The sequence below is a fragment of the Syngnathus typhle genome, linkage group LG21 (genome assembly GCF_033458585.1).
Source record: "Syngnathus typhle isolate RoL2023-S1 ecotype Sweden linkage group LG21, RoL_Styp_1.0, whole genome shotgun sequence".
In the NCBI taxonomy this organism is placed as follows: domain Eukaryota; kingdom Metazoa; phylum Chordata; class Actinopteri; order Syngnathiformes; family Syngnathidae; genus Syngnathus; species Syngnathus typhle.
Window position 1 is genome coordinate 3,014,176 of NC_083758.1, and position 19,928 is coordinate 3,034,103.

General features: G+C 40.8%; 2 protein-coding genes across 2 annotated transcripts; one reads left to right on the forward strand and one right to left on the reverse strand.

The window, feature by feature from the left end:
* Positions 1-2,227: 2,227 nt before the first annotated feature.
* LOC133145177 (protein mono-ADP-ribosyltransferase PARP11-like) lies at positions 2,228-5,920 on the reverse strand. The gene is made up of 7 exons (XM_061268360.1): positions 5,571-5,920; positions 4,136-4,256; positions 3,999-4,074; positions 3,868-3,940; positions 3,524-3,651; positions 2,977-3,128; positions 2,228-2,913 (listed from the first exon to the last, which is right to left on the reverse strand). The coding sequence occupies exons 1-7, from the start codon at positions 5,724-5,726 to the stop codon at positions 2,597-2,599; spliced, it is 1,023 nt and encodes a 340-aa protein (XP_061124344.1). The 5' UTR covers positions 5,727-5,920; the 3' UTR covers positions 2,228-2,596.
* Positions 5,921-7,630: 1,710 nt separating this feature from the next.
* Positions 7,631-19,918, forward strand: LOC133145174 (sodium- and chloride-dependent betaine transporter-like). The gene is made up of 16 exons (XM_061268358.1): positions 7,631-7,778; positions 7,990-8,191; positions 9,012-9,146; positions 9,986-10,126; positions 10,226-10,343; positions 11,389-11,442; positions 11,785-11,914; positions 13,044-13,178; positions 15,757-15,860; positions 15,927-16,051; positions 16,205-16,317; positions 16,388-16,525; positions 17,020-17,122; positions 17,179-17,279; positions 17,348-17,494; positions 18,737-19,918. Exons 2-16 carry the CDS (start codon positions 8,002-8,004, stop codon positions 18,884-18,886), a joined length of 1,884 nt encoding a protein of 627 aa, XP_061124342.1. The 5' UTR covers positions 7,631-7,778; positions 7,990-8,001; the 3' UTR covers positions 18,887-19,918.
* Positions 19,919-19,928: the final 10 nt, after the last annotated feature.

The window sequence follows — 19,928 nt, forward strand, 5'->3', positions numbered from 1 at the left end:
TTGCGCTATGCTTGCTGGCTCCGTTATTTATTGTGTTATCTGTTTATTATTTATTCATCACTCTTACTATTGATTGTTAGAATTTTTGCCTTCTTGTTTTTATATTGTGTCGCGTACGTGTATGTCTATCGTGTTATGTGTCTCGTCACCGTGGGATAGAGAAAAACGTAATTTCGGTCTCTTTGTGTGTTGTGACGTGTGGAGAGATTGACAATAAAGCTGACTTTGACTTTGACTTTTTGAATATTAGGGGGGGGGGGGGGGGGGGGTAAAATGGCCGACCCACCGTGAACAAATAAAGGCTTGTTGTGAATTAGGTGACTCCTTTTGTCGTTGCTCATAATCATAATTAAAGGGGGCTGGCGCGTGAACGAAGTAAGGACGTAAGGATATTTATCAGTTTCAAAGTCAAGGGGCAATAGTTGAGGGTGGAATAGCGTCAAATTCATGATTTTATTTCAAGTTGAAAATCACTCATCAACTTTGTCCTGTACGTAGAGCGTCAGTGAGCGCAATGACGTCAACAAAATCTACTAAAAGAATATATCCCGGATAATTGTGAGCGTTGCTCGCTTCCCATGAGCTTATTTTATTTTATATTTAAATGTACCATTATCTGATAACAAAAAAGTGAAATTCAATTCAATCAACTTAACTGACGGGTTGTATGCAAAAAGCCCACATTTATTAGTCACACTATGTATAAATTACAGACTTCTTAACACAAATTGACTGTTTCTCTGAAACCATACTTAACACTATTGCACCACCTTGTGGTGAAATCCGTCACTTGTTCGTCTCACGAGAACTTCCACTATACTGTACACACACACAAAGAAATGTGACATCTTAACAAGATGATTTGAGATGCCCACATATCAAAGGGACATTCCGTGTTGTAATTACCGTAATTTTCGGACTATAAATCGCGTTTTTTTTCATAGTTTGGGTGGGCGGGGGCGACTTATACTCAGGAGTGACTTGTTTTTTTTTTCAAAAATTTTCAAAAAAAAAAAAGTGAAACCGCGATAAACGAACCGCAATGTAGCAAGGGATTACTGTAATTTGAATTTCAAGTGACGTCAGCAGCAGCTCCGTCGAGTCAGTGCACCCTGACGCCAGCCTAATCGTTATTCCAATCTACTATATAACTATATTGTAGCGTTAACAAAGTTCAAAGAAAGACGTGGGTTTGGTAAATGGCTCTTTATTTAACAAAACAAACTTACAGGCGTGTGGCGGCGTATTCCACGGAAGTCGGTGTATTCCGACTTCAATCCACGGAAGTGAAAGAGAGCTCCGTCGAGTCAATCTTTGCCCTTTATGTAAACAACCGCCGCGGTGCTGACGCAGCGTCGACAGCAGCGCGACGCCGCGTTAGCGCGTGGCGGTTGTTTACATAAAGGACAAAGATTGACTCGACGGAGCTCTCTTTCACTTCCGTGGATTGAAGTCGGGGTCCGGCGCTCGGCCGGGTGGCTGTCCAGGGACGGTGGATGGGGCTCGGACAATGCTTTTACGCACGCCCGGTCCTACTCTACCAAGCTGTCTTTCACTTCCGTGGATGGAAGTCGAGGGCCGGCGCTCAGCCGGGTGGCTGTCCGGGGACGGTGGATGGGGCTCGGTCATGGCTTTTACGCACGCCCGGTCCTATTCTATGGAGCTCTCTTCCATTTCCGTGGCTGGAAGTCCACGCCGCCACACGCCTGTAAGTTTGTTTTGTTAAATAAAGAGCCGTTTACCAAACCCACGTCTTTCCTTGAACTTTGTTAACGCTACAATATAGTAGATCTGTGGAATAACGACGAGGCTGACGTCAGGGCGCACGCGCGGCGATGTTGACAAGGGACGAGGAATTTGATCGATGGATTTAATGATTTAGAGTGATAACATTATTGCTTATATAATAGTTATTTGATATAATTTATATATCGTTATATGGGCCTGTGGGATATTTTGAAGTGCAAGAGCTGTCAGCGGCGCGCACGCATTGTTGAGAAAGGACGATTGATGGATTTAATGAATTGGAGTGACGCAGATGGTTTTATTAACGTGTTATTTATGTAATCGTTTTTTTAATAACTACGTCAGGGCCGTTCTCTGCTCTTAGTTTGTTTATGTCACGTTAGCATACCTATCGTTTAGCTTGTTGTTGCTCGTTCATGACTGTTCTTGGTGTTGGATTTTGTCGAATAAATTGCCCCCCAAAATCCAATTTACACTCCGGAGCGATTTATATATGTTTTTATTCACTTTTTTGGGCATTTTATGGCTGGTGCGACTTATACTCCGGTGCGACTTATAGTCCGAAAATTGCGGTCCTCATGACATTATTTCAAAATGGAGACCATGAGCAGGCTGCTCTATGCAGATACATCTGCACAATAGAGCCAGTAAGACTTATGAGTCAAGTTTCATTGTTGTTAGCATTTCCAGCTCATTTGCTCCATATCCCATTTGGACGTGCAGTGGAAAAAACATCCTTGCAGAGTTGTCATCTTCCTCATCAAAGGCACTTTAAAATTCATGCTCTTAGGCACAGGATCGCCTTGACATCTCTTGAAGTGCTCGTCTCGGATTGGGAAAGCGGACAATCTCAATAGAACTCGATCAGGTATTCCGGGTAGATCTGATTGCTGTCGAAGATGACGTAGATTTTCGGGTTGGCCATGTCGTCCACGCAACTGTCGAAGAAATTGGTGAGGCTGGTGTCCTTGGAAGGCGGGCGGCAGTAGAGCGGGTGGCCCAGCGTGTACTCGCCCACCAGCACTCGCGCCAGGAACATGCTCTTATACGACGGTTCACTAGCGAAGATGGGCACCGACAGCCCATGCCGGTGCAGGTTGCTGTTGTGCTTGCTGGTGTTGAGGCAGAACTTACTGGAGTACTTGGCGTCCCGGGCGAAGTAGCTACCTGAAAAGGAGAAAAAGGCACTTTAGTCGGAAATAATAAAGCCACGCATGGACTCTTTTGCACCTTTTCCATATACGTCTCCGTTGCTTCCCGTGAGCCGCCAATCAAAATTAAACATGCATATGGCCTGGATGTTGTTGCATCCCGTGCCGTGGAAAAGCATTCGCTCCTCGATATCAAAAGTGCGCTTCACTTTTCTCAGTTGCATTTTCTTCCTTTGGAAAGGGAACAAACACATACTAATTTGATTGTATAAATATAAATAATAAATATCATATAAAGTGTATATGTGAGGGCCAGGTAAATTGGCGTTATTGTAATCCCAGATTTCTTCACTAGGGTGTGATCAAATTTGCCTCGTTGTAATTCCAAATTTAGACAGCAGAGGATGCCAAATCTTGACATGAGACCTATCCAAATTTGCATAGTCACACGAAACTATAGATCCAATGTACTTTTAGTTATTTCAGCTTTACGCTAAAATATATAAAACCTGTAACAGGTTTGCAGTATATATGTTAACGTAGGGGTGCCCATGATCATAAAGTGTTATGATTCATGTGTTTTGACACCACTTTTGAGGCAGAATCCCCCTTGAGAGTCCACCAACCTGCAAAAGAATTCCCACAAATCCAAGTTCTGAATCCTCTGGATGGATTTAATGGCTCGATCCATGGTCCTTTCGTACAGCCGGGAAACTTCTTTAAACTCGTAGGTGTCTCGGCTCAAATGGACTAGCTATCGCAGAAAAAGGGAAGGTTTTAATATTGGTAATTATGGGCTGTAGGGTTTTTGGTGTATTGTTTTTAGTTAACTGAGTAAAGGAACTATTTCATTATTTTTATTATATACTATTTGAGGTAAAGCTAGATAGGAATATGTATTCCAAAATTATTTTAATATTGTTATCATATTGTAACTTATCGTTTTGGTGTTCTTAATGTTATATTGTACCTGATAGGGCTCGTCCGTGTTGATCCTCTCCCAGTGACACGGCACGGGCAAGGCCAGGTTGTCGCAAATAAACCTATAGGTGAAGTCAAGGTCAAACACAAGACTAGATGACGTCAGTGCATGATGCCCACCTGAAGCCGGTTGTGGAGTGGAGGGAGCGCTTGATTGGCCGCTGCTTCCCAGTCGTCAAGTTGACCTGCCGCATGACTGGTAATTATAACAAACAAACATGAGCGACAGCCACGCAAACTTTTTGTCAATTTCATACCCGAGAAGTCCAGTCGGTATGTGTACTTGGCCGTGTAAAACTCCATGATGCCGCGTTGGTTCCGGCTGTAGCACTGCTCAATCTGGGCGCTGGTCACGTTGCAAGCAGCGCTCGGGTCGATCTGCCGTGAGATGTGTCACATTAGTCTTACTTTCCATTTTCGATGATCCCATGGTATTTGTGACAAAAACAAAATAGGTTTCTGTGGCATAAACAGCTACACTTTTCCCAACATCGATACAGTGAAAGAGGTGCAGTAGTGAAATTAAATGGACAAAAATATCACCGGACGCTTCAGAAACTACAACAATAACTAAAAATCTCCCTTGATTCCCGTTGTTTCTTCAAATGTGCAAAATTATTTTTGTTATTTGACTAATTTAATGAAAATAATTGTTAAAACTATGAAATAGAATTTAAAATGCATTTTAAAAAATCTCCTTGAACCGGTGTTCAACAAAATATTGTCAAAGATTTGCAGAAAACTAAAGTGTCAAGTCAATTACGCTCAATCAATATCGGGTGGGATTGACACTTATACACGTATACCGTTTTTTTTCCATGTATAATGCGCAAAATTACTCTTATTTATTGTTTGTGCCTTTTTGTTTATGATGTTTTTTACTTTTGCGCTATGCTTGCTGGCTCCGTTATTTATTGTGTTATCTGTTTATTTATTATTTATTCATCACTCTTCCTATTGATTGTTAGAATTTTTGCCTTCTTGTTTTTATATTGTGTCGCGTACATGTATGTCTATCGTGTTGTGTGTCTCGTCACCGTGGGATAGAGAAAAACGTAATTTCGGTCTCTTTGTGTGTTGTGACATGTGGAGAGATTGACAATAAAGCTGACTTTGACTTTGAAAAAAAAAAAAAAAAAAAAAAAATTTTAACTAATTATTGTCCTAAAATCTGGGGTGGGCATTATACATGGGTACAAAAAAAAATAATAAAAATTTAATCCGGACATGATACGGAGGCCGCCATTACAGATGCGCTTTCTTCCCTGCTGTTCACTTCAAACACGCTCCATACGAACACAATGCTCTCGTATCAGACGCTTGCCCGATCACCTGCTCGTTTGCTGTCACAATGTACCCTACACAAATTCGAAACATTTCTTCGCTATCGAGTTTGCTAGCGCATGCGCAGTGATACTGACCGGCAGAATAACATCTGGTTGTTCCCAAATATGATCTTTTTTCTGAAATAATTTTACGTTTACGGACTTAAGTAGGAGTCCAAATTTGGGTGCGTATTATACATGGGGGCGCATTATACATGGAAAAAAACGGTAATCGATTGTGTTTCGTGATTTGTTAACAGCAATGTTTTCTCATATGGAGCCTACGTCACACAGTACCCGTATGTCCGTGTATAATCAGTGTTGGGAAAAACAAAAACAATCTCACATGTGTCATCCAGTACAGTACCTCAAACATGTGCCACACCCCACACTCGGCCAGGTAGAACCAGCACCAGTCTGGCTCCAGGGTGTCCATATCCTCCATCTCCAGGGACTCATCCTCAGCCGTTCTGGTGGCTAACATTGCGCTAGTTTCAATAAATGGATGCCAAAACCAACACATCGACGACCACTCCGCGCAGGCAGTGTGGTGGTGGGGGGGGGGGGGGGTTGATTTGATCACACTGGCTTCAATCGGGGCGAGGCATCTTGGGAAGGGAATGTCGTGAGCCTCACGGCGTCAGAATCCCAGTCGCCTGCTGCCGTTTTCCAGGTTCATTCTCACGTCCTGGTTAGAATGAGAAAGCAAAATACGTCACACAGTCACGCGCCAATCACGTCGCCAATATCATACTATTTCGCCCTGATTTTGAACTGCAGGGTAAAAGGAACGCGCCACTCTCACACCCGACTGAATTTTGACCTGATTTTGGTTTTCTAGGTATCCAATAACCTAAGTGAGAATGATCATTTGCTTCTATTTCCTGTTGTAAAATAATACATCCAATAATTGTATTTCCCGTATCATCTCTTCATGCTGCACATTGAACACAATCATGCAATACAACAATTACGGGGCCCCGTGGGGCCAATAATGTAGCAAAACAATTTAAAATAAGCAGGAAAAATGGGAAAATTGTGTTGTGAGGTCTTACACCTCTAAACCACCAGGTGGCAAGAGAGACTAACTATTGATTTTTCCTTGCACAGCAAGTCAGAACGATTTTATGCCAAAAAACAACCTGTGATTGATAGAAAAGAGTTGTCAGAATCAAAGTCAGCTTTATTGTCAATTCCTTCATGCAAAGACACACAAAGAAATCGAAATTACGTTTCCTCCATTACACGGTGACGAGACACAGTACACGAGTAACATACAAGTAAACAACGGGGGAGAGAGTTCAGGACCCCAACAGCCTGGAGATCACAAACTTCCCCAGAGGCGAGCAGTGCCTCCATCCCACCACAGAGTCCCGACACTATTTGTCACGGATGTAGACGCACATTCCACCTCCTCGCGACGTTCCCCCTCGTACAATGGCCCGGTACGCCCGATAGCACGCTAGCCGCTCAAGATGCACAGCAGTTACGCACTGTCCGGTTCGCAGATCTCAGCAGGCATGTTGATGTCTAGCGATCGAACGTTCGCCAGAAGAATGGAAGGCACGGCCGGGCGAGCCGGGTTGGCCGCCAGGCTGGCCCGGACGCCCCCGCTCTCGCAGCAGACCGAGCGCCTTTAATGTCCCCGCTTCAAAGTCCAGATCGCCACAAAACTCGCTTTCGCCGATGTCGAGCAGAATCAGCTCGCTGTACTTGTAGCACAACCCGGTACGACGAGACGAACACACAAAACTGTCGGATAAACCCACATTAAACGACAAAACAAAACACCGTTCTGGACAGAGAGAGCCCGCTGCGTGTGCACGCGCCGCCATTTTACTTCCGATGCGTGTGTGTTTAAATTCAATAATCTACTAATAACATTCAAATTAGATTTTCTTTTAATATTTGAATAAACGGTGCTTGCCATTGGGTCGATAGAAGTTCCACTAAATCCATGTTTCTCGTCTTTGAAGAAACACCAAATGAAAATAAATGCAGTCGATGGCCAGGTGAACAAGACTACAGTCAAATTGCAAATAATATTAGCGCCCCCTGGTGGCCTGAACATGTACCACACACACGTCTCCAGACACGCATGCGCATAATCACCTCACGCATTTGTGACTGTTCGGCACGACTGTTGTAAAAGTCCCATGTGACACTGTAGCCAAACAAAAGTCCATTTATTTGAGTTTATGCATACAAATCAATGTGCACACTTGGAAATTTACATCACACATTTGAGACTTCAGTTATGCAATTGAGGGATTATCATTCCGCATTTGTGGATTCTCGTTGTACGTTTGTGATTTCAGTCACGCATTTGTAAATTTGTGTTGAACATTTATGACTGTGCTCACGGATTCTGTTTATATATCTGTTCATTGAAATACGCACTTGTAAATGGTTTTGCTCCAAGATTTGGCCACTCACAGACACACATACACACACACCCCTGCACTATGCGCATCCTCCAAGGACACACCCCATTTGAGAAGACTTTCCCCCACTCCTCAACTCTACTCCTTCATTTGTGGAGTTTTCCAACCAGGGTTCACTGCAGAATCCACTGGTGAGTTGCTTGTCTCATTTCTAGACACTATGTTTACTTTCATTAACAGTTAATTGCATTTGAAGGTTGGTAATTGTTTTTTTTTAATTGAGCAGCAATTGAATTGAATCAAAAAACCAATATTAGTGTTGCAGATGAGATAAAATGACAGAACATTGTGAGTGCAAAGTTTATGAGCAGCTTTATAATGTTTATTCTGGGCATGCAATAGATTTGAGACATCATGACTGAAGAAACAACCGGAGGCAATCCCACTAGACAGTCTGATCCAAACAAAGTGGACACCGATGAGGGGGGTCCGGCCAGGGGCAAGTGGGCCAATAAATGGGAGTTTATGCTCTCCATGACTGGAGAGATCGTCGGCCTGGGAAACGTGTGGAGATTCCCTTTTTTATGTTACAAGCATGGTGGAGGTGAGAGTTGTGTGACTGTGAGAAAGTGTGGGAGTTGGGGAATGCTTGATTGTTCTCCAAAATGGTTTCAAGATGTTGGCCCAACACAATTGTAGTTTGATTTAAAAAAAAACTCTTCAACATTACAGCATTACAGAGATCATATAAAACTTTTTCCCACACATAGTTTAATCCCTTCCACATGGTTTAAACAAAAATGTGTTGAAACCTTTTAGTCGCATTGTATATAAAATATACGGAAATGATCTGTGAACATGCATGCCCCATTAAAAGGCGGGGCAGAGTGAGGTGGCACGTGCTTGAGGTGTCAAAATTAATCGATCAATCGCCATCAAATCACAGTTTAATTCAAAATTGTCCAAATCTTCTGATTCCAGACTCAGATTTTTGTCATTTTATGAAAGTACACTGATGATTTTTTGCGTTAAATCAAAATAACACATTTGCAAACGTCTGTGAAATCACTGACTCTCCTTTCCCACATGGAGAGGGTATACAAACACCTATCTGCTGCAATTCAATGGACATTGTGCTGCTCCTTCTGTAATGCAACTTGGCCACTTGGGGGCAGTACAATTCAGACAGGTGTAAATGGAGACAGTTAAAATTCTTTAATAAGATGCAGTAATATAGAAATATTACTTTCTAAATATTATGAGATTATTCATATTACTAAATATTATTCGGTAATAAAAGAATAAATAAGAATATTTGCCTAATGCTTGTTGCGAAGTGAGATTTTATTACTACCATGCATTTTTTTTTACTTGCAAGTTGAAAGAAAAATTGAATAATATTTTACAAACCTTTCTCCTTACAGGAGTCTTCCTCATCCCATATTTCCTGTTCCTGGCCTTTGGCGGTATCCCCATTTTTTTTCTGGAGACGGCGCTGGGTCAGTACACCAGCCAAAGCACCGTCACTGCCTGGAGAAAGATTTGCCCGATGTTTCAGGGTGAGTTAAAAATAAAAATGAATACTAGTCAAACAAGGCTAGGATTTGTTGAATAAAAAAGACGCGCAGCTGTAGTGCTAAATATTTGTGGACCTTGTGACAAACAGCTCGATTCAAAGGTTGTTTGTTCACAAGAAATTATCGTGACTAATGCAAATGCATTGGTTATTGTACTGTACTTATGCTTCTTGGATTTTGTCATTTGCCTTGAGGGAGTCGGGGAGGGGGTCAACCCGAAGTGACTGCCCCTTTTAGTCAGGACATGTATCATGCTTATCTAAGTCACTGGTGACCCAGTTAATATGACGTATATAGCCGTCAATGGTAGTGAAGGACTTAATTGTGTGGTTACTATCACGGTAATCCAAAATCGGTGGTTCACAAACTTTTTATATCAAGTGTCACCTCAAGAAAAATACTTGGCTAAGTATACCAACAATATGTATGCATGTTTTAATCCAATAAAGTGTCCCAGTATTTAATATTTTAAGCCACTATTGAAGTACGCAAATTCAAACATTAGGATTAAATAAAGGCAGTGGAAATAAAATATACTTAAGTTAAAATATATTGCACATAAAAAAATAATTCTCCAGTTTGATTGGAGTCCACCTTCATTCAATGTAAATTTCATTTGCACGCAATTCAGTAATACGTTTATATGCCACTAGAGGGCACTACACTTCTCAAAATTATCAACATTGCTCATTACCGAACCATTTATAAGCTATTCTTAATGCATCAAAATGTATTTTAAGATTTTCACAATTTTTGGGTGAAATTATTAATGTTAGATCTGCAATCATTTTACGTGTTTTAATAAACATGCATGACGACAGGCGTGGGGGTCGCCTCGCTCATCATCGTCATCTACGCCAACATCTACTACATTGTGGTGCTAGCCTGGGTCCTCTTCTACCTCTTCAACTCCTTCCAACATCAGCTACCTTGGTCCACATGTGATAACTGGTGGAACACCGGTGAGCGAGCAGCGAGGAGCATCTGGTTTCCATTAAGCCCGACTGGTGCTCTCCCACAGAACACCTCCCTAAACCTTTATCTTTGGTCATGTCTTGCAGAAAACTGTCACGATCGCTTAAGCGCCTACGCCAACCCGCATCTGTTCCACCCAAACGCCAACTGGTCCTTCCTCACCAACATCAGCACCTACGACTACTTTGAAAACGCCACTGACATGTGAGTTGTTCTTACCCGCCTCCAGCTTGGCCCGTTCGCCGAGTTCTTTGTCTTCTGCTGGGAAAATTCCAACTTAAGCAAAAAAAGATGGCCACACTATTCTTATTTGAAACAGCACCAAAGAACATACCTTCTTTCTGGCGGAAGAAACATGAACCGAAACCTGATCCCAAAAAAAAAGAACAGTAATATAAAGTAAAATAAAGAAAATAAATTCGAATTACCTTTGCGGCCGATTTAGTCTTAGTTTAATTTACATAATTTTATAAGATGTAATTTAATATTGTTTTAGGTAACGTGATATTGAATTTGCACATTCCTAGTTGATATTTTTGTACTTTTGACACTCATGTTCTGATAAAAAAAAGAACATTAAAGTACTTGAGTAGTTTTTTTTTTTTTTTTTTAAAGAAAATCTAACTCAAGTATTTTTTTAGATGACTACTTGTTACTAAGTCACGTTAGGCTAGAATGAAAAAAATACAAATTAACTCAAACATTTGCACATTTTATCAAATTATATTTTAATCAATACAATAGTTTCATAGAATTTAAGTTTAGAAAATTAACCCCACCAAGGTTATTATAGTTCACAAAAACTAATGAAAAAAAATTGTAAACAAAATAAAAACAGTCCTTTTTTTAAAAAAAGAAAAAAGTCAATAAAACTACATTTTATGTTGATAAAACCAGAATTCCAGCAAACATCTTTGTCAATTAATTCAATAAATAAAATAAAACTAATACTAAAACTAATAATTGCAAAAACGAAAAACTTAAAACAATCCCTGTATCAAAACTAACTGAGTAAAAAAAAAAAGGAAAAACAACATAAAATCTACCTCTAATGAAAAATCCTAAACTACATGACCCTGAACCTCACTACTCTTTATCACTGCATCACCCACTTGGAATGCATGAGAACAATCCACAAAACATCCCACTGCGGAAACATCCCGCTCGTCCACCTCTGCACATTTGTAGTAATTGTTGAATTGTAGCCATCCTTGACTTGCTCATTGTGTGCTTTGCTACACCTACGCAGATCCCTGAATGAATCCTTCCTGATGTTGAAGTCCGCTGAGGAGGAATTCTGGACGTGAGAAAAAAAAAACACACACCAATGCAAACCTAATCGTCTTTTGGTGTTGGAATGCATGTATGCCACATGTGGTCACTCGTGACTCAGCATTTAATGTAAACATGGATGAAAGTTGCACAACTAGCCTCACTTTTAAATATTTTGATGTGATCCAGCTGTTCGAGGCAAAGTACTGAAAACATGTGCATGTTTTTGTCTCAATCCTGTGCCGCACATGTCTTGCTCATTTTGTCGGCATGTTCTGCAGCCGGCTCTGTTTATCGCATTGTACAGAATGTTCTATTGATTGGATGACTGATTGAAGGGCACGTTGTTGGTTTTCTCACTATTCCTGCGCAGCAATCGGGTGTTGAGGATGTCCGAGTTTATGTCCCTCGGCAAGGTGCACTGGGATCTGGCGCTTTGCCTGCTGCTGGCCTGGGCCATATGCTACTTCTGTATTTGGAAGGGGATTAAATCCATGGGAAAGGTATGTTTGCAATATTTGTCACTTAGGAACATGAAATCTGGTGGGCATGTCCATTACAAGTAGACCCACCAGAAAACTCTCAAGAGTTCATACCTAAAAGGAAGTTTGCCATTTTGGTATGAGGTGACCATTTTAAGGGTCATTTCAAAGGATCTTGGTCACTTGAAAAAAAAAATCAGCCCTCAAAAGCTAGTTTCACTGAGCAACTTGAAATTTGGTAGGTATGTCTATCATGAGTAGACCCACCAAAAAATCTCAAGAAAGTATTCCTAAAAAGTCTGTCATTTTGGTTTGCAGTGGATATTTTAAGATCCTTTCCAAAATTCTTGGTGACTTGTTATGGTCGCTAAAAATTCAGCCCTCAAAACCAATTTCACTTGGAATTTTTCAAGACCAACAAAAAGGGCTCGATAAATTATTCCCAAAGAGGAAGTCTGCCAAGAAAAGTCTATTTTGAGTGTAAATTTCAAACAGGAAGCAAACGCTAACAAATTTGAACCACGTGTACTTAACACATGGATGACATTAAATGTCCTAAACATTTTTTTGTTTTTGCATTTTTACAATGTTGCTCACACTCCAGTCCAGTAGGTGGCGACTTCCCAAAATTAACCAGATATATCCCACTGCTTTATCATAAATCCCTAAAATTTGCTCTGCTTTCTCCACTGGTCCACAAATATACAATAATGACATTTTTCTATGTAATGCTGAAATATTTCCATCCATCCATCCATCCATTTTCTGTACCGCTTAGTCCCCACTGGGGTCGCGGGCGTGCTGGAGCCTATCCCAGCCGTCATCGGGCAGTAGGCGGGGGACACCCTGAACTGGTTGCCAGCCAATCGCAGGGCACACAGAGACAAACAACCATTTGCACTCGCACTCACACCTAGGGACAATTTGAAGTGTTCAATCGGCCTACCAAGCATGTTTTTGGGATGTGGGAGGAAACCGGAGTGCCCGGAGAAAACCCACGCGGGCCCGGGGAGAACATGCAAACTCCACACAGGGAGGGCCGGAGGTGGAATCGAACCCGCACCCTCCTAACTGTGAGGCGGACGTGCTACCCAAGTGCGCCACCGAGCCGCCTTGCTGAAATATTTATTATATATTATTTATTTTGCAGGTGGTGTACTTCACGGCGACCTTCCCATACCTGTTGCTCATCATCCTCTTCATCCGAGGAGTGTCGCTGCCCGGTGCCGGCGAAGGCCTGAAATACTACCTCTTGCCCGACATCAGCAAGATGTGCAACCTTGAAGTAAGAAGAACATGAAAATCTGAAATGTATGGAATAATAGGAGATAGAATAATCTAGAATGACACTCTTTAAATGCACTAGAATTGTTCACATGGTTGTGACTGAGGGCAAGAAAAGCATAAAACACAATTGTGCGCGCTTAATCGTTTGCAGCATTTCGAATGTGCTATTTTTTTGTGTAGCTTCAAGTCTTTCAGGCCTCTGTGTACTTGCACGTGTATTATAATTGTTTTAGGATCAAATGTTTTTTTTCTTATGATCAAAAATAGATGTGGAAAAGCATAATTGTATTTGTATTTATTTTTAAGATAGAACTCATGATAAATTGTTTAGTTTATGTATTTAGTAGCTATTACCGTATTGGCCCGAATATAAGACGACCCCGATTATAAGACGACCCCCTCTTTTTCAAGACTCCAGTTTGAAAAAAGACTGAACACCAAATTGAATTTTTATACAGAAAATAATTACACCTGAAACAAATGATTATAACAACATATTTGAGAGAAAAAGCATGTTATTTATCCTCATTCAAATCATGCACATCAATCAATCACATTTGTAAATGAATGGCTTCTGGTTTTTGAAAAGTATATAAACCAATCTACTCTGATAAAACAACAAAATTGCAATAATTGCATTAACCATCAAAGTGAAGTCTAACTGTAACTGTAGTCTTGAAACAAATCTGAATAAGGAAAAACATTGCAATACAATAATTCAAACTGCTACCGCTATTGTTGGGGAGCCTGAGGACCGTATAGGGGCCCTATACAGTTGGCCTTAGGTTGGCTCGGACGGTTATGCTCTTTTCGCCCCCGGGTGTCGGTTTAGAACACAGGAGGGAAGACATGGTTCAATTTTGATTGCTTTACTAAATTATTGGCAAAAAAGTAACAGCCACTGTGGCTCATAGGGGCATACAGGCAAACTGGCAAAAATTTATTGTGTGAATAATGTATGTATCTGTATATGTAACAGACAGAACGTTAACGCTCAACTTCTGACACTCGCAGACGGCATAACTAACTGCGCGTAACGGTTCCGTTATACTAAATCACCATAAATGAAATACACTCGGCAACACACCAAACATAAGTCATCGATCGAGACAACAAAATACATTTGCTGGCGACCGTTAGGCGCCGTGCCGTTGGGTAACGGCTACTCGCATGATGCGAGGCAAAAAATGACCTGTTGTTGCTTTTATGTGTTTTTAAGTCTTATGTGATTCTGATCAACTGCTCATATATATATAAATTTTTTTAAATCACACAATTTTAAAGATTTTCCAACAAATTATTACAGTGGATATTTAGTTTTAAGAATTTTTAGAATTAAAAATAGAATACTTATGTAACATTTGGTATCACTAAAATAATAATTTTAATAAAATAATTTAGAAATCTTATAATCAAGACTATATAGCATATGTATATATTCTAATTTTGTATTTGTAATTATTAGAATTCAAAATATGTATACGTGCAAATGCAGCCTTTTTAAAAAATATATTTTGTAGATTATAATTTACCATAACTGTCAATTTTACCTTTCAGTGCATTAACCGTAATGCATTTATAGAGATCCACTTCTTTTTCTCAAAGCCCCACATGAGGAAAGGGGCCCCCTTAAAGCATCCAGCACATGTGTACTCCTTCTTCATCTTGCCTCGTTTCCGCTCCCAAGCTTTCCTCCTAAACAAGAAAAACAAACAGAGAAAGTAATCTGGGATTGTCAAGCGACTTTAAACAGAATACCCCTGTCAGAGGTTATCACACCTTGGGGATTATGCCTTCTAGTTTCATGTCAAGTCATCAAAGATGACATTATACAGATCTTTGGAATTAACACTTCTTCGATTAGGGATGTGATGCAATGTGGTTTCTTAATGAATTTTTTTTTTATGCATGTGAGCATCAAACATCTGGGCTGGATGGTATTTCCCTACTTATGAATGTGTTTCCTTTGTCCTGAGTGAAACAGCGGGCGCCAGGGAGGATGACTTGAGAAGAAAAAGAAAACAGGCCGGACATAACCGCTTCCTCTGTGCGAGCGAAGCCGCCATGTGTCAGCGTATAAATTGCATCTGTTTTATTGGTGCCCGTCGCTAAAGGCAACCTTGTGTTGTCAGGGAGGGGCTCGAACAGGGGGCGCTGGTATGCAGCTGCTCTGGGAACTAGAGGGTTATGGGTTGGCCTACTCACTATCAGTTAGTCGTAGAGATCCACTGTATTATTTATTTAAGGCACTGGTGTCAAACCCAAGGCCCGGGGGCCAGATACGGTCCGCTATATCCTTTTATGTGGCCCGCAAAGACAAATCAGTTTCATGTCATTACAAAAATTGCAAATTGTCTTCACATTTAAAAATCATCTTTTGTTTTAATATTTGATCAGTTTTAAATACTCTGATTTGAAAAAGAGTCTGTTTCGTACCTTACACTATATATAATATGAGGCGTTCATACATTTATTTGGGTCGACAGTCATCACAGCCCAAAGGAGACTATGACGACAATACGGCCCGCGTCAAAAATAAGTTTGACACTGCTGATTTAAAATATCTCCTGGTCTAGATTTGGCTGGACGCGGGGAGACAGGTGTTTTTCTCCTACGCCGTCAGCCAAGGAGTCCTGACTTCCCTAGGAAGCTACAACAAGTACAACAACAATTGCTACAGGTACAAATGAACTGTATGTAGCCACCTCATGTTGTGAGATTACTGACCTGTGTGCGCCCACAACAGAGACTGCTTGGCGCTGTGCCTTCTGAACAGCGTCACCAGTATCTTCACCGGCTTTGTGGTGTTCTCCATGCTGGGCTTCATGGCGTTGAACTTGGATGTGCCCATGGAGGACCTCATTGATAGCGGTGGGTTTGATTCTGGGTCCAAGTTTGAATTTGAATAATTGCTAACCTGTCGTGCAAGAATGGTGTCAAAGTCCAAAAAAAATTCTAATCTACGAAGGGTAAAAACACATTTGATGTTGTTACTCACCGTGACTGGCTCCGTGCTTTCTTCAGGTCCAACGTTGGCCTTCATTGCCTACCCTAGAGCACTCTCAATGCTACCCGGCTCCACTTTTTGGACCGTGGTCTTCTTCTTTATGATGCTTCTCCTGGGTCTGGACACACAGGCATGTCATGCATCTCACACATTCCATCTTCTTAAAAATAAACATAAAACTCAGCTGATTTTCTTCACAGTTTGTGCGCGTGGAGAGTTTAGCAACGGCCATCAGCGACCTGTTCCCAAAACGTATGAGGAGACCCTACGCTCGGGAGATTCTGGTTCTGGTGATTGTGGTGGTCTGCTTCCTGCTGGGCCTGCCCCTCGTCACAGAGGTACACAGCAAGTGGGAAAGCCACCTGGTGGTGAAAGAAAGAAAAGCTAACACTAAAATTGTAAAATGAAATTCTTTTGCCAGACATCACTTTATAAAATGGACTATTTATTGTGATTATTATGTTTATACATTATTGTGATTCATATGGGTTTAACAGCGAGTTATATTGCCATATTATATTAATATTTGCATTACTTCCCATTACTGGTTAGTTCTGAGGGTGTGCACACTTATGCAGACACATCACATTGTTACAGTTGTTCCCCCCCCCCGCCCCCACATTCCTTATTTATTAATTTTGTTGGGGTGAAAAAAGTTTTGAAATTATTCATTTGGGTTTCATTTTTATATCACAAAAAGGGGCATTTGAACAGGGGTGTGTAGACTTTTTCTATAAATCATTTTTAGGAAGGAATTCATATTTGTATATTTTAAAAGTACAATCACATTTGCATTCTTCTTTTTCATATTTCCTCTCAATTTTTTTTCAAGGGAGGAATCATGCTCTTCCACGTAATTGATAGCTTCGGGTCGAGCGGCACCAGCCTGCTTATCATCGCCATCTTTGAGAGCATCGTCATTGGCTGGGTGTATGGTAGGTAGTTTATAACGAAAACTGAGTGATTTGTATTCAATGATTCTCACTAACAGGCGCCGATCGTTTTTTGGACAACATTGAGGACATGATCGGGTACCGTCCGTTTCCCGTGCTCAAGTACTGCTGGTTGTTCGTCACGCCGCTGCTCTGCTTGGTGAGACCGTTTTCCTCGTTCACTTCCTGTTGTTGGCGTCACATTGACTGACTGACACTGAATTTCAGGCTACCATGCTGTTCGACCTGGTCCAGACGCACTCGCTGATGGTGTATGACTACCAGCTGGGCAGGTGGGGCTTGGCCATTGGGCCACTGCTCATCCTCCTGCCGCTCATCTGCATACCGGTGTTCATCCTTGTCTCGTTGGCCAAGGTGAGTGCTCGCCATTACAGTACAAGCAAAACTAGGATTTTTTTCCTTGGAGATACCCCAAAATTTGTTTCAAATGAACATTTAGAATATGTTCCCTATAGGGCAGTGGTCCCCAACCTTTTTTGCGCCACGGACCGGTTACATGTCAGAAATATTTCCGCGGACCGGCATTTATATAAATAAATAATACATTTATATAAATAAATAAATAATACATTTATAATAAATATATAAATACGATGAAATAAAATGATACAACTGACATAAAAACAAGTACAAATGACAAAAATAAAACTCACCATTACGTTGAATTAGTGGCAGCACCGAGTTTGTTTCTCAGAAACGAGCCGGTCCCATCTCGACGTAATCGGAGACAATGACACCCGAAGTGATTAAGGTTTGTCTTTTATTGCAGGATGCTTGGTCGCCATGTGTTGAAGCAGTTTTGAATGCTTCATTGCCTGGTTAGTTAGCCTGTCGCCACATATTAGCTTTTTTTCTGTGCGGCTTGGCGGCCCGGTACCAAGTGACCGGTGGTTGGGGATCACTGCCATAGGGGACTGCGGGAAATGTGGGACAAAAATACCTATGAAAATAAAAAAAATACACAAAAGTCAATTATAGATGGCCAAACACCTGGGGGCCTAAGCATATTACTTGTCAATTAATCGATTAATTTTGCCAGCTCTACTTAATTTATGATTTAATTAAACTGTACCGCACATTACTAATTCTGTAAATAATGTGTGTAAAGACTAACTAATATTTTTCTTTTAAAACAAAGAAAACTTTATTAATCGTATTTTTAGGACTAGGCTAGTCGAACTTGCCAAAACAGGTTTTCACTATTGAAATAGGTATACAGTAATCCCTCGTTTATCGCGGATAATTGGTTCCAAAAACCGCACGCGATAAGTGAAATCCGCGAAGTACGGTCACCAACAAGAAGTACTGGGCAGGCTAACGAGTTAGCGGAAAGATGCTAATTCGCGATCGTGCTAACGCGCGAAAACGGAATTCTAAAGGAATGTAAACAAAGATTTGGAGCAATACTACATTGTCCTAAAGATTAGACACGTTTCCTCAATTTAGAAGTTTTAAATGTTTTTTTAAATTGGAAAAAAAATCTGCGATGTAATGAAGCCGCGCTAAACGAAACGCGAAGTAGCAAGGGATCACTGTATATAGAACAAAAAAAAAAAGTTCTCATCTTCTCTCGTAAACTCTTATCCACCCAATCAGACTCTCCAGAACATGGCGACGTCATCTGACGATTTGCGCCAGGCCCGACCTCACAATCCCGCCCTGACCTTGTGCGGCTTCGTCGTCCGGGGGCCTGCCCGAGCCAGGCTGCCGAGAGAAGGCATTAAGTCGGAAGTCACCGGTGTTTAAAGGCCGGCTGACATCATCTTGTGTGTTTACAGTTCAAGCAGGTATTCAGGGACCTATTAATTGACTTATTTCTTATCTTACATCGTTTACATATCCTGAATCATGAACATATTGTAGCCACCATTTTGATAGGGACTCGCGAAATCCAACAAGAAACTAGACCCCCACCACTAAACTATGAAGGCGGCAAATGTCCTAAAATCCAGCCACTATCAATCCACATTAGTTTCATTGGACATTATCAGTTGGTGGCGGTAATCCGCCATGACGATGGTTTGCCAACAGCCAATAAGACTCGCAGAAGAAGAACGAGGTTGGACCAAATTAGATACTAATTAGATACAGTTGTGGTTTGTGCTCATATATTCCACATTTAATCATTATGTGGTGGGCAAATATTATGACTGTTAACTACAATACTGTTATACAATACGGTACCACTCTGGTTCACGGTGGCAAAGCACTACTTTTGTTTGGATGAAGCTCCTCAATTCACTTCTACCTAGTTCCATGGCACCAAAATTGTGCCAAATCATTCTTTTCATTTTTGGTCAGAGTTTTTTTGTTTTAATAATGAAGGATAGTTTCTAAAGACATTTTTTAAATGTTAGCATGGCGCGAAATAATTACCCCATGAGGTACGTGAGTATTTAGGTTTTTTTAATCTCGTGTAGACACCAATTTATTATACTGTCTTTTATATATGTATTATAAACATATATAATGCTTCCAACATATAACTTTCAGCACTTCTGTCATGTCCATATTCTGTATAACATACGTTAACTGTATATAACATGTAACATAACACATCTGACCACATTCTTTTGTATTGAATGTGAGTGTGTATGCGTGTGTGTGTGTACGGCCAAAGTCAGTCATGTGTGTGTGATGTGAAGCGGCATTTGATGAACAGATGATTCTGTTTGTTTGGTTGTACAAATGCTGGCTTGCATTACGTATACATGTGTTTGTATTTTGTGGTCAACTGTATGAACTTTTTGATTATTCCAATAAATAACGTGATTATCATGTTGCCGCT